At 35.9% G+C, this 20,667-nt stretch overlaps 1 protein-coding gene across 6 annotated transcripts in view; it reads right to left on the reverse strand.

Moving 5' to 3' along the window:
- The window catches only part of DENND2B (DENN domain containing 2B), a 153,364-nt gene that overhangs the window by 40,384 nt on the left and 92,313 nt on the right, over positions 1–20,667 (reverse strand). For all 6 annotated transcript variants that reach the window (XM_026668353.2, XM_087950930.1, XM_087950931.1 and 3 more), the window contains 6 exons: positions 10,638–10,786; positions 6,961–7,176; positions 5,902–5,998; positions 4,791–4,835; positions 1,238–1,422; positions 698–807 (listed from right to left, as the gene is read on the reverse strand). In XM_026668353.2, the coding sequence (XP_026524138.1) occupies positions 698–807; positions 1,238–1,422; positions 4,791–4,835; positions 5,902–5,998; positions 6,961–7,176; positions 10,638–10,786 (802 nt within the window). The remainder of the gene's footprint in view (positions 1–697; positions 808–1,237; positions 1,423–4,790; positions 4,836–5,901; positions 5,999–6,960; positions 7,177–10,637; positions 10,787–20,667) is intronic.

Below are 20,667 nucleotides of genomic sequence, written 5' to 3' on the forward strand. Positions count from 1 at the left end.
CTATTTTAAAATTAATCCAACTTTATTTTTATAAAACTTAGTACTAAACATTAAGTAAATAGAAATATAGCAAAAGTAGAAGTGGAAAATCCACAGCAGTCCTGCAGGTCTCCTTATTACAGACTATAACATGACCATCATTAGCAAAAAGTAAAACAGATTTGTCAAACCTCAAAAAACATTAACATTAAAAAAAAATTCTCTCCAAAAAGAAAGAATCATAATTGGGGATGGGGGAGACAAAAGTTCTACTTTTACTGCTGCCTGTGTTGATTGCCTCCTGCAGGTTTATGTTGCAAAAATAATGGTAAAAATAATAATTTAAATGCAGTACAATCCTAAATGGTAAACTATATAGCATAAACTATTGTTTAAAAAAATCTAGGAAATGGAAAAGAAACTCAGAGTTTCAATTAATTCCAAATGAAATAATTAACAGTTGCATTAAACTTATGACTTTCAAAATCTATTTGTTCAAATATTCTGGCTTTTAAGTAAACAGAAGAATAACAGGTTTTTGCTCCATAATTCTGTTCCTAACTTTTCAATTATGTGAGAACTGAATAAGGAGGAATAATATAACAGAAATTATAGAGAGATGTTATTAGTTCCCTAGAGTTGAATACAACGGAAAGCATTGTGCAAGCTTGGTTACTTTGTAAAAAGCTAGTACTGTGGTGAAAGGAGCACAGTTCACCTGTTATATTCAGATACTGGACTCCAGTCCTTGGCATCTGGAAAACAAAACTGAGGAATGGCTTTGAGTCGCTCTTCAGCTTCCCGAACTTGTTTTGTGGGTCTTTCTAGCTGTAATTGAACAAATCAACAACAGCGATATTTAGCCCAGACTCAAATTAATCTTTTGAAAACAACACTAGGAATTCAGAATTCAACAGCATAACATTACTTGCATCATTCTCCCTTCCCATACAAATAGCTACATTCATTATTTCTATAAGCCAAAGGTTCAGGCTTAATGATGTCACAAAACAAAGAGGAACAGCAGAACCAAACTTTTCAGCAGTATTTTTTTTAGGAAGATTCCAATAATAAAAATACTATATTTCACTCATCTAAATAAGACTTTTTGCTCTCTCTCCCCTCCCCCCACCACTGCACGCATTTAGCATTGTTCCAAATATCATAGTAGAAACAGACCTAACAAGAAAGGAAGTAAACAGATCTCATGACAGTAATAGAGAAATTACTCATAATTAAAAGGAATTCTTACTTTTACCTTTGGAAACTGATATGTAACTTCAGGAAGGTATGTATTTTTGGAGGGCTTCTTCTTAAGAGAAACCACCACAAAATATTCAAACAGTTCACGTTCCTGCCATTCAATTAACTCCAATTCCAGAGTTCGATAACTAGGAGCTCTCTTCAGCATTGACTGGATGTGGACAAGCCGCTGGGTATGAGCTAGAATTTCCCAAAAACAAGAAGCATTAGCTGGTGGTTGTGTGAATCATCTGAAATTATGAGCATTTTGCATATGTTAGAAGTCCTTGAAAAGAATCATACACTTCAAAACCAGGCATGTCCAATCCGTGTCACATGAAGCCAGGACCACAAGCAATAGCCCCACAAGATCATAAATTTTTAACATTATTGTATGAAAATCCTCTTCGCTCTATGGGACCCAGGCAAGCCAAAAGATTGGACAACCACAGTCTAAATGACTAAACCCCCTCAATCACCTGCACAGCACCATATACTGTATAACAGATGTCATGCCTAACATTTCCTAATGTTTTAATTAATATGAATCAAACAACCTTATAATCAATAAATAATCCATTCTATATTTTAGTGAAGTTTTTACTAAGTACTAATAATTTACACATTACTAATGATGAAATCATTTCCAGATTTCTGCATGTACTAACCTTGCTATATTAAACAAGACATGTATGCATATGTAATCTGTCGGTTATTTTTAAAAAAGAACTATAGGAATTGAGAGGTAGTTTGGTGTAGTGATTAAGGCACCAGACTAGAAAGTGGAAGACTATGAATTCAAGTCCCTCCTTAGCCATAAAAGGTGGCTGGGTGACTTTAGGCCCATCACTCGCTCTCAGCCGAACCCTCCTCACAGGGCTGTTGTTGTGGGGAAAACAGGAGGAAGAAGGTGTGTTGGGTATCTTGACTTATTTGTAAAAATAGTAAAGGTAGAATACAAATTAAATAAATAAATTGATTGATTGGACTTAGAAATCTCTTTCTCACAAAACTAGTGGTAGTTAAAACTAGCCCAGGGACACATTATGAAGATATTGAAATTTTAAAATCATTTTCCAGCTGGTTAGAAAAACAAATGGGAATGAAGAAGAGAATATCTCTCCAAGTCACATTTCAGGATTGATTAACTGCAGATCTGACATGTAGAGGCCAGTATTTCAGTTTTATATGATAGTTTTGATGGTTCACTGATTTTATAGAATATCTACTCTCTATATATTGCAGCAAGGTCCAACATGTAAATAAGCAAGATATTATTTTTGAGGACAATAAGTAACAAACATACACAATACTATTTTAATAATATCACTCCATAAAATTAGCTGCAACACGTTGCAGTTTTCCCATCTGTTTCTGCTGTACCTCAAGGTACACATACCACGGCGATCTGCATTAATCTCAGCCAGAAAATTTATTTGAAATAGAAGAAAGTCTGGCATTAGTTGGGAAAACAACTCCATAAAAATATATTTACTGGCCAGGTGAGAGAGTGTTAGATAGATCTGACTGCTGGTCAGCAATGGCATCAAAAGCAGATACAGGAAAGGAAGCCTGATTGTGCCCAGTTATTTCACAATGTTTTCATTTTTTAAAAAGAATTCTAAAAATGGACAGTGTCTCAGTCAACATGGATTTAAAAAAAGAAACACCTGTCCTTCAAATTGAGGAACTTTCTCCATGGCTAAGAGGCTGCACAAAGACAGGACTAGTATAGTGCTGAAAAGCATACGCTCACAGCTGAGAAGAATTTAGTCCAACTCTTAGTTGAGTACAGGAATCCTCAACTTACAACAGTTCATTTAGTTACCATTCAAACTTACAATGGCACTGAAAAAAGTGACTAATGACCGTTTTTCACATTTACAACCTTTGCAGCATCCCCACGATCATGTGATCAAAATTCAGATGCTTGGCAACTGGTTCACACTTGTGACCGTGGCTGTTTTCCAGGGTCCTGTGATCCCCTTTTGTCACCTTCTGACAAGCAAAGTCAAGGGGGAAGCCACATTCACTTAACAACCGGATTACTAACTTATCAACTGTAGTGATTCACTTAACAACTGAGGCAAGAAAGGTTGTAAAACAGGGCAAAGCTCGCTTAACAAATGTTTCACTTAGCAATAGAAACATTGGCCTCAGTTGTGGTCATAAGTCAAGGACTACCTTTACAGCAATAAATTTGTTTTTACCTTCGATCAGGAAGAAGCCATATGGAGCTTTTGGCAGTCTCCAAAGGCCAATCTTCTCACAAGTGTTTGCCAGTGACAAAACAATGATTTGATGTGCTATATTTTGTAAAAGAAGTCTATGATATTTAATGCAACTGTATTATTACCTGTAATAATATCTATTAAGAGGAGAGGAGGAATCCTAAAACCTAAAGGGACTGAAATGTTGACTCCTGCCCACTTTTGTGATGTCAATGCATCACCATTATGGACCGCTGCAAATCAAAGGCCAAAAATAATGAAGTAATTTTGTGAAGAAATGATTTCCTCCTTTAGGGAGGTTTCTTTCCTTCCACTATATATCAGGGGGACAACAATACTGGCAAACTTTGTAAGTTTACTATATAGTGATTACTAATACAGGACTGTAACTCTTGATTATATCCCAGAGGGTTACAGAATATGTACAGGGAACTGCTAGAGTGAAGGGAAATTTATTTAATTTACAGGGTCCTTTCATTTGGCATATTTGAACTGTTTTGTGCATTTAAGAAAACTTAATAGTAATAATTTCTGATTGCTCATGTTATTAGTTATATAATCTTAAATTTTAGTATTAAAATGAGAATACAGTTTAAATGAAAACAGCAGGTGTCATCACTAGAATAATATAACTCAATATTGAAGCTGTCATCCCTTTGAGTTTTTGTAGTTTTAGGACTGCGGCGCAGCATTAGCTGTTTGAAAGCTGGACAACATCCAAACTTTTCTGCAGAAAACAGTTATTAGCCACCAAATAGCAGGTGAGATCAGGTTCCGGACAGGTCCATCTACAAACATTTCCTAACTCAAATATATTTCCCACTCCACCACTGCAAATAAAACTGTATTATGCATCTACTATATATGAAGCTCTGAATTCCATTTGGCAGATGAATTATTTCTTATCCTTTGCAAAACCTATTCTACTCTTCAAACTGAGTTTTTGCTTTCTTGAAGTATTTTGCCTTTTTTGATCTAGGTATTTGATTAGCATCTTTTGAAATAACAGCAGCACAAGGTGAATTAAATACTGTGACTTAATACACAGTATATTTCAAAATAGCATAAACAATTGGTTCCAATTATACAAAACCATATACAAGAGTCTATTTCTTTTATTCCATTGCTATTTCTAGTCAAGATATTTCTGGTTACTTTTTAATATTCTAAAAAGAAAAATAAATCTATCTATGAAGCATGAAAGTAGATGGTATGCACAACAGTCATCCGTCTCCTAAGATGCCCTGAGTTCTCTGAGGGGAAAAAACTAATCTTGTCCCCAACCCAATTTCATTGGATCATAACGTAATCAGCAAAAACAATTGATGAATTTCTCACCTTTAAATCTATCATCTGAATCACTCTCACTCTCACTGTTTTCATCTGAAAAAGACAGGAAGATTCTACTAACAAAGATGCATTGCAATGAACACGTGCCAAAATTTTCTTTGCAGAAAATGGTTCATGATTTGCAAGTGTTTAAGGATGTTCAAGATGATACAGGAAATATTTAGAAAACTGTTTTTATGTTTCCCATCCAAATTATTTAAGTATTAAAAGAAATTGTGCAACATCTACATTGCAAAGAGAAACAATTTAAAAGTTTAAACTGGCTGAGTAATATCAATTAATTATATGAAAAATGCCAGCTTGAACAAAACATAAGGGCCATCACAGTAGCCAAACTGTGATTCATTCCCAGCAAGCAGCTTTCAAAGAAGTTCAAGGAAGAGGTGTACACACTAGTTAAATGCTCTTAGGCAAGCAAACAACTATACCCACACCACCAGTTGCTATGAGGAACAGCCACAACTATATCGGCACTATCACACAGGTCTCCCATTGTCAGGAGCAGGATTAAAGCTTCATCCTAAAGCTATAGCCACATACCTTGGGAATAAGGTTCATTTGGAGTTTCTGACATTTCTTCTACATCGGCACATATATACACAGGCAGAATTCAAATAAATGACATAGGCATGATTTAACAGATATTAAAAACATTTCTTTGGAAACAGACATACAGTCTAGTTAATAAATCCTGCTATTGTATTTATGTGTTTCACATAATAGATAATTGAATATATTGGTTCACCATAAGCACACTTGTGGACTACCACTGCAGAAATTGGTGAATAAGTTCCAAGAAACAATGAAAACCAGCTGCTCCTCACTTTATACAATACAGATTTGTGAAGCTACGCTATCTTCCCCAGGTTACTGCAGCACTAGTAATTAGGTGTATATACTGAAACTGATGCAAAGACTTGCATCAGAAAATATAACTTACTCATATACCCCTCACATGCAAAGAAACAAGCATCTAATCTTACAACTTTTGTTTTTGTCATAGGAAATATTGTTATCCGAACTACCTAACAAATCACAGTAATTTCTGTAACTGGTGATCAACACTTTCCTATAAATCCCCAAAAATTATGCTCTATACCTCGCAGTGATGCCGTTTCAATATTGGACATTGAAAGCTTCTTCAATCTTTTTTTCCCTCTTTTTGCACTATAGATAGAATTGATCCTCTGTACCAGCTGTAAAAGAAGAAGGAAAGAATTGTTGGCACTGCATACAGAAATTCAAGGCAAACATAAATCAAGCGGAAATTCTCTTTCATTTGAATCTATTACGACTGTTAAATATGAGAAACAGTTTCATGTATTCAAAATTCATCCCAAAATAGGTGTTCCACGATTCAGTAGAAGGCCATAATATATGGACCCAAAATGTAGCATAGCTTCAGTCAAAGATTGACCTTACTTGTTTCAAATGATTTCCAGTATTTCCAGTATTTAATTTCACTGATGGATTACTTGAATGACTGTGTGCCAACAAGTTGGTAGGACAGACCTTCTCCAAGATGATCTATCTCACATCTGGCCCTCAGGTCTTCCAATCACCACTGCAATCAATTCAATTTGTCTTACTGTTCTTTTTTTTTTTTTGTTTGTTCTTTCCTTCCATTTTCTTAGTGTTATGGGCTTAATAATTATTATGCATAGCAATATTGTCTCTGTTCATGTGGCACATTTAATTGGATGACAGGGGATAGTTTTTCTTGTGAACACAAAAATGAGATCAGTGAAACCAACTAATTAGCTTTCAATTAACCACAAATAATCCTGGTTCTTTGGGGTTAAATGGATATGAGGTATATCATTTGAACAGCTGATGGAGAGTTATTTGCATTCAAAGTAAGAAAGGTAGTTTACATTCTGAAATAGTTATTTAGTCTACAACTGAGGAGGAAAAGCATAAAATAACCCAACAAATACAGCACACAGTTTACTTACAAGAATAATTCAAATATCAGAACATATTTCAAAACCTTTTCTTTTCCCTAAGGACTATTATCTTTTTCCCAGTCTATGATCCCAAACTTGGGTTGGCACAAAACAGCCTGGGTGTGGGCGTGGGTGTTTGTGAGTGTGAGTGTTTGTGTATGTGTGTGTTGTGTGTGTCTGTGTGAAGAAGACTGCAGTGTCTATTACTGTACCTTTGGGACTCTGCGAGCCCTGCGTGCGGATAGAAGTTCACTGGTAGTACTCAAATTGTCATCGTTCAGGCTAGAAGGAGAGGAAGGGATGCCAAGCTGGGCCAGCAAGAGCATATCGTCATGGCTGTGCCTCTTGGGTAAACGTGGCAGGCGATGGCTTTTCCTTTCTGACCAGTTTCCAATTCTTAGGGACTGGCTGCTAGGCTTTAAAGGTAGCTACAAAGAAAAAAAAATAGAATTGTAGCTACTGAAATAATGAGAAGGCCTGACTGAATTCTTAATTAACAGAAAATCAAACGTGTTGAATAAAAGCTAACAATCTGACACAGCTGCTAAACTGCTACATTAGTATTTATTTATTAACTTTCTTATTATTATTTTTATATATTATTTGATTTCTATAGCCACCCAATTCAACCAACTGACTTTGGATGGCTTATACTTTTAAAACGATAAAGCAATTAAAAACAGTAAAACAGTAAAAACACCCACAAAATTAAAAAAAAAAACCTACAAACAGCAGCTGTGATGATTAATCAACTAATACTAAAGCTAAGTAACGGGGCCTTTAACACATTCTGAGCCCTGGGCCAGACTACATAGCCAAGTTTTTAAAGCATTGTGGAAAAGCCAATAGGATTGGGGCCATTCTAATCTCTGAGGGTAGAATATTCCATAAAGCAATGGCTACAGCAAAGAAAACTCATCTAGTTCCTGCCACTCAACAGTCTTTGACAGATGGGATCTGCAGATCCAATCTGTTGGATCAAGTTGGATGGGTAGAAACTCTTGGAAAAAGACAGTCTGTGAAGTAACCCAGTCCCAAGTCATGTAGGCTTTAAAAGTGACAACTAGCCCCTAGAAACACACCAGCAGCCAGTGCAGCTCATGGGATAGTAGTGTTACATATGCCATGCATATGCCACTATTTGCTGGTTTGCAGTGACCCAGAATCCATATCCTGCAAAGTTCCATTCTATTCGGCTGAGATTAGATCCATGTGGAACATTGCAACCAATTCTGGACACCATAGTTCAAAATGGGTACAGATAAATTAGAGTAGGTTCAGAAAATGGCTACAAAAATGTAAAGTGTTGGAAAATCAAGCTCTGAAAGGAAACCTGAAAGAAACTCTGGATCATTAACTTATAGAAGAGCTTATTAAGCATGGATATATAGCAATCTCATATCTGAAGAACTGTCAAATGGAAGACAAAGTGAACTTATTTTTTTATTGCTCCAGAGGCCAATACCAGAATCCATGAGGAAAAAGGTTCACTATGAACATCATGAAGAACTTCCTGGTTGTATGAGTTGTCAGTCAGGCTGCTATATGACATGACAGTGTTTGGTTCTATTCTAGGTCCACTTCCAATAATATTTTAAATGAGCGTCAGTGAATGTTCATTAAAAGGAATTTGTTAGATTAAAGCAGAAATGACATGGAATCAAAAATTGCATTTTAGCATTAGTATAAAGATTTGGGAGTACTGTAGGAATGAGGCTGCACTGAGCGGAAGTACAGAGGAATCAACAACAGGAAATAAAACAAGAAGTAATGCAGGAAGTAAAGCAAACCATTAGATACTAGGATTTGAAAGCACAGATTCTATTGCCTGTCTCTGAAGAAGATGAACAGTTTAGAAATATAAGAAAGAAAGAAAGAAAGAAAGAAAGAAAGAAAGAAAGAAAGAAAGAAAGAAAGAAAGAAAGAAAGAAAGAAAGAAAGAAAGAAAGAAAGAAAGAAAGAAAGAAAGAAAGTGTTTGTGGCGCAGTGGTAAGAATTCAGTATTACAGGCTTGACTTGGCTTTCCATCCTTCTGAAGTTGGTAAAAGGAGGACCCAGATTGTTGGGGGCAATATACTGACATTGTAAATCACCCAGAGAGGTCTGTAAAGAACTATGTGGTAGTATATAAATTTAAGTACTATTGCTATTGCAATTTTTAAAAATTAGATAAATAAATAAGTAAACAAGCACTATTGCATAGGGCATTAACAGGTCAATTAGAAGTTGCTGTTTTAGGGCACAGTTCCAGATTCTGCTTCACAGAATTTTTGAAACAAACCCTTGAAGAAGAGGGAGACAGATAGTTATTATCATGATAGTTGTGCATTACTTCCCATGTCAGGGTCGATACACTATGTACAGGAATACTAGCTGAAAGAAACAGGAGAGGATATGCCACAATTTCCTTATGGATTTTTGAAGCCATTCATTTATTTATTTAATTATAAACATGCTGTACTAATGGGATTTGCATCTGATTGAATAGGCTCTTCTTATGGTACTGCTGTTTTATAGTATTCTCTAGCAAGCTTTCTTGTCTACTATCTAAAAATCAGGAAGGGTCTGATAGCACCTTTTCATAATAAAAGGTTTTATCCTTAAAAGCATATGTTAGTTGGAAAAGGTGCTATTGGAGTCCTTCTGATTTGGCTAACACAGCTTTCCTTCTACACTACCTACAAGCTATAATCTGATGATGTAATAAACATTCCTGGTTTAATCAATGATCTACAAGATATTTTTTGTTATGCTGAAGTTTGATTCTTTTTGTTTCTTTTTTACTATAATTTTGCTTGATTGTATATCTGATGCTTTAATAACAAATAGAATATTAACAAAACTAGTCTATCACCTCACATTCTTTTATGGGGAATACAAAAAATACTCACACAAAGTAGTCTAAAGTTGCAATGAGAGATATACTATCCTGAAAAAAATGCCACAAACTCAATGGGACCTTTTTCTGAATAGAAATTCATGAAATACTGTTATAAATTACTCTTTAATTTCCAAAGCTAGAATCAATTGTTCATATATACTTCAATCTATCCTTCACACATATAGTATACATTTTAAAACATCAGACCTCAATTCTTGAGTGACATTTGTCCAGTTTCAGAGGAGCTGAACGTTAAAGTCTATTTACATTTAGAAATATAAAACTGAGCAGTATCAGGAAGTTAGGCCAGATACACATTTAATGGTTTTACAATAGGTTATTGTGTGTTAAATGTTTTACTCTTCCAGGTTACTGAAGGCATTTCTTTGGAAATACAGTACATCCTATTGTTTTCTGTTAAATTTATCTGGAAATATATCATATTGGGACATATCCTTAAGGTTGGAATGGCTATTGTAAAGTAGAAAAACAGATTTGGAGGATGAGAAGTAAAGCAGCTGATTATGGAAATTTATGCTGTATTCTATTATTTCCCAAGCTAATTATATTTTATTAGTTGCTATTTTTAACAACTTCATAGAGTACATTAAGTAAGAGAAGGCTGCATATAAATTATATAAAACAAAAAAAAATGAAAAACCAAACACTGGTCTTTTGTTTAGTAGAGAGCATTCAATAACTAATTCTGGGAATTACAAGATCGAAAAAAAGTTTATGTACTTAACAATTTCACAATCCTATTCCAGCATTTAAAAAAGAACAGCAAATAAAAAGTTAATACATATTAAAGATTTTAGATTGAAGATGTTAATGTCCTTCCTTTCTCATGTCCCTTTCTCAGTTTAATATACTTATATGGTTAAATTGTCTAGCTATTCTCCTGTTGCTGATCTTTTTTGCAAGAAGAAAATAAATACTGTACTCGGCAACATACAGTTCAAACAAAACCCAGTGCAGTGCAGTGCAGTGCAGTGCATTTATTATTACCTGTGGAGGTGTTGTGTACTTCCTGTCCTGTGGACTCCACATCCTGTGCAAAGAATCCAGGGAACTTTCAGAAAGCTGTTGGGATTTTCGGCCTGCATTACGGGCTTTCAGTTCCACATCCTCATATGGGTTTTCCTTGGATGAATCTCCTTTACAATTTTTTTTCAAGAAAAGAAAAGCAGATAGGAATGTTAAAGAAAAAAAAATCATGTGAACTAAGAGAAAGACTAATAGCAAACCTCCTCAGCTTCCAGCGTGACTCATCTTTCAACTGCAGCTGGAAGTACTTGGAGTAGATTTTGGCTATGAAAGACAGTGCATTTTAAAAAAAAAAGATTTCACAAGATTGCTTTCTGAGCCTCTACAGCTCAAGCTTTGTTCATGAATTTAAAGCACACACACACATTAAGCACATAATTGTTTTAAAGAGAACCAGACATGTGAGACTTGATTCAGAAACGCTATTGAGTTCAGTGATACTTCCTAAAGAATAACTGTGTATTGGATTGCAAATATGAAAGCTCTCTATCCCTTCCTATAAATAGACAATTATACTGCTATTTATGACCGTTTGGACTATTTGGGTATAACTATGGGAGATAAATTATACATAACATTTGTAATGGCATTACCACATCTTTTTTAAAAAATCTTTCTTTTTAGCCTAATTATCTTTCCTGGTATTAATGATTAGATATAGTTAGCATTAGGCATAAAGCACCCACCACACATAGAATTGCAGTATCATAGTAGGATTGCAAAACTCTGGACAACCATTAGAGGACACCAAAGAGCTGTAAGAAATTCTGACACAAAGAAAAATATATCTGTTCTGAATCCTAAAAAGTCAGCTGCTGCAACTATTGGTTCCCTGCAAAAGAAAACACTAAAATAACTTGTCAAAGCCAGGTATGTTCTAGTTTTGCATTTATTAGTTATGATAGCCCTGGAACAGGTAGAGCTAATTTTCTCCGCTTTATTATTACGAATATCAAAGGATATAACATTTTCTGCAAAACTGGCATTTTCAGTGAAACATTTCTAACACATCCAGCCTTCTAATCTGGTTATTGCTCCCACCGCCCCCATAGCAATAAACAGCTTGTATCATCAATAAAAATAAAAGGCTTAGGCTTGATTTAAGATATGCAACATTTCTTAGATTAGAAAATGGATTACATTATTTGGAAAGTTTTTCACTTCGTTAATATGTAGTATCCTATCAGATGAAAATACTAATGTTCATTCTGGAATTCTGGGGAATACTTAGAAATTCAGAGACTGCTTGCAAGCTAAATTGGAGATATGTGGGCTCCTATATATTTCCAGAAATATACAGAAAATCTATAAACAAAAAACTTAACAGCCATGCATTCAAACACTAACCTTTCATGCCGTCTCAAGAAGCCTACAAACATGGGATTACTACAATCAGTTCCGCACTGTCAGCTAGCACATTTTCTTATGGGAAATATTCTTTTTAGGGATGAATAATTGTCTTTTGACTGATTATCTTCTTTAAATGGAAGCAAAAAAAAATGTATCATTTATGAAACTACAGCAAAAATACTTCATACCATTTCCTTGACTATATGCATATACACTTTTTCTTCGGGCACAATTTTTGCCACTATTTTTTTCCAGTGAGAAACTATTTTGTCTACACCAATATCAAAGTATGAACTCACTTTCTCTGAGTTGCAAACAATACCACAATCTACTCAAAAGTATTCTTTTAGTGCTCTTTACCCAGCCTTGGAGTTCTCTGCCATCTGTTCCTGGTTTACCAAACAGTTGCCTCAGGAGTTATCACCTCATTAAATTCAATCTTAAGCCATGCATTTCAAGTTGTCAATTTATGGAGTTCCAATTTAATATTGCATCTATATTAAGAGATTCTATATTGATTAACTTGGAGAGCACTTGCCTATAAAGTTACCAAGAGCTGGACACAACCAGATAGTTAAAACAAAAAAAACAAACACTGATTAATATTTCATGCATTTCTAGTTATCAAGTCTTATAGCCATTTTTGTATGAACCAACTTTCCCAGACTCTCAGGGTTTGATGGACATGTTTGAGTATGCACATACATATGCTTTTGAGTCAATGTTGACTTAAAGTTTGCCACTGTTTTTGTTCTAGGGCTGAGAAAGAAGGACTGGCCCAAGCTTACCTGAATGGCTTTTTGCCTAACGTGGGACCAGAACTCACAGCCTCTCAGGCATTTCTAACTGATGCCTGAAAAGCTTTTTCATTTTATTCCTTCAGGGATGCACATTATCCCAAACTTTGCTATTGCCCCTCTAATTCAAAAATTTTGGATATATCACTTTGGAGTTCTTCAATGCTGAATAATTTAGTGTCATCTGTAAACTTGGCCATCTCAAATGATTTGTGTATATTAAATACTATTGCTCATCCCTCTAAACCAATATTTTAGGATTGTTTTAATTAAAAGGCTTGAACTGCCGCTGCTGCACTACAAAATGTTTCCACTGGCAGTCCTTGATTATTATCTCAGAAGGATGGAATGCAGTTGTATAGAATGTACTGGAACTTGCAGAGTCTGGAATAGAGACACCACCCAGCTTCGATCAAGCACAGTTTAGAGATGTATTTGCCTATTCAGCAAATCAGCTTTAATGACAACCTAGTCGTTATGGGATAATAATATTCTACATTGATATTTTTTGTCTTCCCTCCTTGCCAGAAAAATCTATAATGGTGATAAACTGAGGTTGCACAATTGATTTTGAAGGGAGTCAGTTTACAGGTGCAAAGTATAGTAACAAAAAGATGATTATAGGGTTTTGGCAGCTGAAGTAGAAACTCATCAAAACAGACCTAATACATCTAATACTCTTGTACATCATGAGGCAAAAATTATAAATGTGTTTTTCAGAGGGTATTTTGTTTATCTACTATATGACAATGGCTAGAAATTGGGAAAATAAAAATGAAAACATATTTTCAGAAGCTCCAGAAAGTTGGAAATACAATTCAGAACTGATTGTATATGTTTAATTCTCTTTAAGAAGCTAATTCTCTGTTAAGAAGTCTCTTATCCTTTGCTTATTTTGGAGTAAGGATGCAAGAGACATTTGATGCCTTTGCTTATTTGGAATTTTCTTGCTTATTCTTTCTTGATCTACTTTAACTCTGGCCACATAAAAATTGGAATGTGGCCCTTAAAGCCTTTTCCAGAATTGCACTGTAAAGGGTTCTCAGACATTATGAAGTAAACATGCATAAATTATCATTTGGACATTTTGTTGGGCTGTATAATCAATAAAGATGACACCTTTAGAGCCTGAGAGACAGAACACATGGTTAGAAGAAAGAATAAAAAATACGTGCATTATGAGACACATTGAGGTAGGCACTATTTTTAATTTTGAAAGTCGATATGGACATTTATTTACTTACTCATGCATTTTGGCTTCTATCTTGTTAATTCCCACGGGCTCTATGTAGCATACAGAATGCCAAACATGGAATTTGAAAAGTCACATCACTCTGTTTAACACCCAGTGAGACTGCCAGCCTGAGGATAGGCTAAACTATTATATCTACAAAGCTTTCCTAGAATGCTAGATTTTTATTGCCTTTTGGAAACCTAGTAAAGTTGGGAAGGACTGACTACCCCGGGAAGTAGATGACTATGCCATAGGGATAAAGTAAGGGAGAAAGTTATTGTAATACAATCAGCATGCTTCAGAGGAAAAATTATAATCTAGTGCTGTGTAATTCAAGCATTACTGTTATTCATGCTCGCAGTGCTGCTTCAGCATACTGAAAAATACACCCAGCCCCTTAGGACAGAAACACTCTTAGGACAGATGGAGGATACCCCATCCTGTTGGCTGTGAAGCGTGGTAGATAGAAAGCTGCATCTAAGCAAAACTAAGCAGTAATACGAGGCAAGAGTGAAAAATGAGACATAACAACTGCATTCCTTATATTTATATGAAGACACAGTTTTAATCTGGGAGAAGGAATTTCATGCTGCAGTTAAAGAATTTCTCCTACTTTGGCCCTCATAAAAGGACCAGATCTGGAAATAAACAACTTACTTCACAGGCAGTTTCTAATACAGGGCTCCTAGTGTAAGGTTGCAGACAGACCTGAATAATTCACAGCCTCTTTAGAAAGATAGATGTACTGACACAAGAGTGACAGCAAGACACAAAATCAGAAAACAGATGGTGAGTTTTAGCTGCCTAGATACATTCTAAAACGAACAACTGATAACTCTCTGGAAGTAATGCTGGAATACAGCCCCATAATCTATAGGTGTACAAGAAAGTTACGGATCTCCAAACAACCATACATTAGTTAAATCATTCTACAAAGCAAGCCTTCTTTTGCAACTTTGCTGAAAGATGGGTCTGATTGAAAACTGGATCTGAATATTGGCAAAGAAACTGTTTCCAACTAATGATAAATGCAATAGATACATTATAGCAGGGGTCCCCAATCCCCTGAACAATACCAGCCCCTGGCCTGTTAGGAACCAGTCTGCAAAGCTGGAGGTGAGCAATGGGCGAGGGAGCAAAAATTGAATAGCAATAGCACTTAGATTTATATACAGCTTCATACAGCTTTACAGCCCTCTCTAAGTGGTTTACAGAGTCAGCATATTGCCCCCAACAATCTGGGTCCTCATTTTACGGACCTCGGAAGGATGGAAGACTGAGTCAATCTTGAGCCCTTCAGGATCGAATTCCTGGAGCGAGCAGTGAGTTAGCCTGCAGTATTGTGTTCTAACCACTGTGTCACCACGGTTCTAACTGAAACCATCCCCTCCCCCCATCCATGGAAAAACTGTCTTCCATGAAACTGGTCCCTACTGCCTAAAACAAACTTGCAGCCCGCAGGCTGGATGCATCAGGTACTGGCTACGCCCACCAGCAGTTTAGCAAAGGGAGAAAAAGTCATGATACATCACATGATGACATGACGCCACGAGTTCGACACCACTGGCCTAAAAGGTCAGAGACCACTGCATTGTGGGACTGAGACTGTATTGTCTACTAGATGTCTTTCCTCAGATGTAAATTGTACAGATATAAAAAAGAACCAGACCTTTTTTTTTCTAACAAAAATGTATGTTTGCCCATATTAAGAAAAAGGGAAAGGGAGATAGAAATAGTGGAAAGTTTAGGGGAAAATATTAAAGAAGGAAGGGTGATGAACATCACAATGGACATTAAAGTCAAATGCTCCCCCATTCAAACCTTGGTGGGACAGAGTGCTATGGAACTTTCTACCTTTCAAAATTTGCTCTTCTGATTTAGATCTTTCTGTCTAAACAAATTATACCATTAATAGAAAAAATTGGCAAATAAAATATAGTAGATTCTTAAAAGAAAACATTTGTGGATGCAATGAAACTGCTATAATGAAAGTTGACCATGGAAATGACTTTGGACAAAGCTGGCTCCCACAGCTAAGAAACAGAGATGAGCATTATCCCCTAGAGTTGTACATGATTAGATAGGGGAAGCCTTTACATTTATAATGAAACTATGATATACATTAAACATCCCTCCTCCCCTGTTGTTAGGTGGTTGACTAGAGATAAATGACTCTATTAGGAATTAAGAGTTTCCTATGGGCAGAATGGCTGCATTCAGGCAACGTGCTTAATCTAGTTATGAATTTACCCATTTTATGCACTCAGAAAATACCCTGAATCATAAACCAATAAAATAGGCAAGGTTTTCACAATGTGCTAAGCCAACAATTAATCAAATCAACAACTAATATTAACCAAGCTTAATATATACTGTGGAAGTGCTAAGTTGTACGTGTGATCGACTCATGAAATGGGTGGCCATATAAATATATATTTAAATAAACAAATAAATAATACTGAACCCCTTTATGTACCACAACTCTGCCACAACAGCCTGTCTCTGACCATGTAAAAGTTGAGGCGAATGTAATTGAAGAGATAAATGGACAAAGCAAGATGAATTATTGTAAATCCTCCCTGTTTTCACACCCTTTCAATGCTTATCGTCATAATGTCATATGTGATCATCTGATGTAGGTACATGGTTTTTTTAGTGGAACAGACAACTGTAAGCCTCTCTTAAGCAGTGCATCTCCAGACTTACTGTACAGAACCTCTACAGCTGTTCTAACTTCCAAACTTTGCCAGCCCCAACTCTCCTCCAGCTGGATCTCAGTCAGCAGTTCTTAAATACATGGTGATTCACAGAAAACAAGCACTTGGCAAAATGTGTTAGTTCTTCAAACAATGTGTAGATATTTTAAAACAGTATTACATGAATCCTATAGTAAATGCCAATAAGAACTTGTGAGCTAAAGAAAAAATCTAGAGTGCAAAGCTCACCATATTAACCTTGACTCCACTCTTCAGCCCATCTTAAATTCAACTGATACCTATGATGGTTCACTTTTGAACTATTTACATTCCAGCTGTTCATGATAAGACCATCAAAATCTAATCAAAATTACAGTAAGCCACTATAACAGCTATAAAATAATAAGAAATCATGCTTGATTTCCTTTTTCCCCCTTGCCTTTCATGTTCCCTTTTATGCCATGTCTCATGTTGTATAAATACAGCGGGGTAAGTAGGAGATGCCTCTGAGTCAGTTTTGACTAGTGACAATTCCTGGGCCAATCCCTGTAGTTTTCTTAGCAATGCCAAAGGTGCTTTTTCAGGAGGAAACTGGACTTTCTTGTTTTTTCTTTGAAGATGTTTTGCTTCTCATCCAAGAAGCTTCTTCAGCTCTGACAGGATAGTGGGGAATAGAAGTATCCTGTCAGAGGATCCTGAAGAAGCTTCTTGGAGCAAAATATCTTCAAAGAAAAAAACAAGAAAGTCCAGTTGCCTACTGAAAAAAGCACCTTTGGGACAACCAAAAATTGATGACTGAAAATCTCTACAGACTTTTTTCTTGGCAATGTTTTAAAAGTGGTTTGCCATTCCTTGCTAGGGCTGAAAGATACGAATTGGCCCAAGATCACCCAGCTGGAATCATACCTAAGGAGGGACTAGAACTCAAGAGTCCCCCAATTTCTAAGCCTGATGCCTTAACCAATGCACCAAACTATGTTTGCCTGTCATATTTCTATTGCTCTTTAGAACGGAACGGAACGGAACAGAACAGAACAGAACAGAACAGAACAGAACAGAATAGAACAGAATTCTTTATTGGCCAAGTGTGGTTGGACACACAAGGAATTTGTCTTGGTGCAAATGCTTTCAGTATACATAAAAGAAAAGATACATTGGTCAAGAGTCAAGAATAATCAGGTACAATACTTAATGATAGTCATAGGGTACAATAAGCAATCAAATCATACTAGGAAACAGTCAATATAAATTGTAAGGATAAAAGCAACAAAGTTACAGTCATACAGTCCCAAGTGGGAGGGGATGGATGATAAGGAGTGATGAGAAGATTAACAGTAATAGTAGTGCAGACTTTGTAAATAGTTGAACAGTGTTGAGGGAATTATTTGTTTAGCAGAGTGATGGCTTTCGGGAAAAAACTGTCCTTGTGTCTAATAGTTCTGGTGTGCAATGCTCTATAGCATCGTTTTGAGGGAAGGAGTTGAAACAGTTTATTTCCAGGATGTGAGAGGTCTGTAAATATTTTCACAGCCCTCTTTTTGACTTGTGCAGTATACAGGTCCTCGATTGAAGGCAGCATGGTAGTAATTGTTTTTTCTGCAGTCCTAATTATCCTCTGAAGTCTGTGTCTGTCCTGTTGGGTTGCAGAACCAAACCAGACAGTTATAGAGGTCAGATGATAGACTCAATAATTCCTCTATAGAATTGGATCAGCAGCTCCTTGGGCAGTTTGAGCTTTCTGAGTTGGCGCAGAAAGAACATTCTTTGTTGTGCTTTTTTGATGACATTTTTGATGTTAGGTGTCCATTTTAGGTTATGTGATATAGTAGAACCTAGAAATTTGAAGGTCTCTACTGTTGATACTGTGTTGTCTCGCATTGTAAGAGGTGGTAGTATGGGAGGGTTTCTTTTAAAGTCTACCACCATTTCTACGTTTTTGAGTGTGTTCAGTTCCAGATTGTTCCAGTTACACCATGAGGTAAGTTGTACAACCTCCTGTCTGTATGTGGATTCATTGTTGTCTCGAATGAGAGAAATCATTGTTGTGTCATCAGCAAACTTCAGTATTTTAACAGATGGATCGTTTGAGATGCAATCATTGGTATATAGAGAGAAGAGAAGTGGAGAAAGCACACAGCCTTGGGGGGGCCCTGTGCTAATTGTACAGGTATCAAATGTGATTCTGCCTAGCTTCACCTGCTGCTTCCTATCTGTTAGGAAGCTTATGATCCACTTACAAGTGTGTTCAGGTACCACTAGTTGGTTTAATTCACTTAGAAGAATGTCTGGAATGATGGTATTGAATGCTGAATTTAAGTCTACAAAGAGAACCCTTGTGTAAGTATTTGGAGATTCAAGGTGTTGTAGGATGTAATGCAGAGCCATGTTAACAGCATCATCTGTCGATCTATTTGCTTGGTATGCAAACTGCATGGGATCTAACAGCGGATCCGTGATGGTTTTCAGGTGGGACAGCACAAGCCTTTCAAAGATTTTCATAACTACAGATGTTAGAGCAACTGATCTATAGTCATTTAGTTCCTTGATGGAGGGCTTCTTTGGCACTGGGATGATAGTAGAGTGTTTGAAGCAGGAAGGAACATAGCACATCTCTAGTGATCTATTTAAAATGCAATGAGACTCTTTTACACTGAAAAATAGCATTATAAGGCCACTAATAACAATCCAAAGTCACAACTTACCAGTATCATGACTGCTAGTATGTCACAAAAGAGCATGCAAGTTTTTAAGTTCTTCACAAGTCTTAAATAGTAAAAAGTTAACAAAGCATTTTTGTTAATAAAAAATCAATTTATTGGGATATTTCTATAACACTCAACATATAATTATCTTGATATTTGGCAACTTAGAATCTTGAAGTAAGTAAATCCAATTGTTATATTTAAAAGAAGGGAGAAGGAGATAGAAATCTCGCCAGGTCTCTTCTGATATTTTGGCTAGCATTAAAGAGCTATAGATTACTGGTTTACTTTCTTATCAACCAACATAATCATGTTTGCTTCAAATAATTAATTAAGTCCTCAGAAAGTTTCAATTCTCAGTGTCCATAATTCTCAGTTACCATATTTAGTTTACATATGAATGAGAAAAGCAAACATTGTATTAGTTTCTACTAAGAATCTGCACAAGTTCAGATAGAGCTCTCAGCAAAATATAATCACATACATAGACATGCAGAAGACATATTTTTTGTTCCAGATTTGCTTTCAGTCATCAGTTTAACAATAAGAATTTTCCAAATTCCTGAGAGAAATTTGGAGATTATGGAATATCTCCAAAAATAATGAATATTATATGCCTAAAATCATTTTTAATTTAACTCTAGACTCAGTTTCAGTAATTACGATGGTTTCTGATAGATAGATAGATAGAATGGGAGCAAATAAAAACCAAAAAATGTAGGAAAGGTTAAATGATGCCAAGTCTGTCTCTAAAACTGAACAAAGTCCAGAGGCAAAAATGGACAAAATAACCCAAATAAGAGCCAGTTTGTTATAGTGGTTAAGGTCGCGGCCTAGAAACCAGAAGATTCCAAGTTCTAGTCCTGCCTTAGGCATGAGAGCTGGCTGGGGGACCTTGAGCCAGTCACCTTGTCTCACCCTAACCCATCTCACAGGGTTGTTGTTGTTGTGAGGAGGAAGGAGTACTTATGTACATTCACCACCTTGACTTATTTATAAAATAATTCGGATCAGAATAAATAAAGCAGGATTATAAAAATCTAACAAAAAATGAATAAAATTACAGTTACTAGTGGGGATTTTTGCATAGATTTTACAGTAAAACTATCTTCAGCACTATCTGGAATATGAATTTCCCACTGGCAACACTGTTTAATTGGCTCTTTTCCCATTTTCCTTTCAATTTCAATTAATTTCTCTTTTTGTAGATTA

Source organism: Notechis scutatus, chromosome 1 (genome assembly GCF_049901735.1).
Source record: "Notechis scutatus isolate UNSWTSFEM ecotype Mainland chromosome 1, rNotScu1.2, whole genome shotgun sequence".
Lineage (NCBI taxonomy): Eukaryota > Metazoa > Chordata > Lepidosauria > Squamata > Elapidae > Notechis > Notechis scutatus.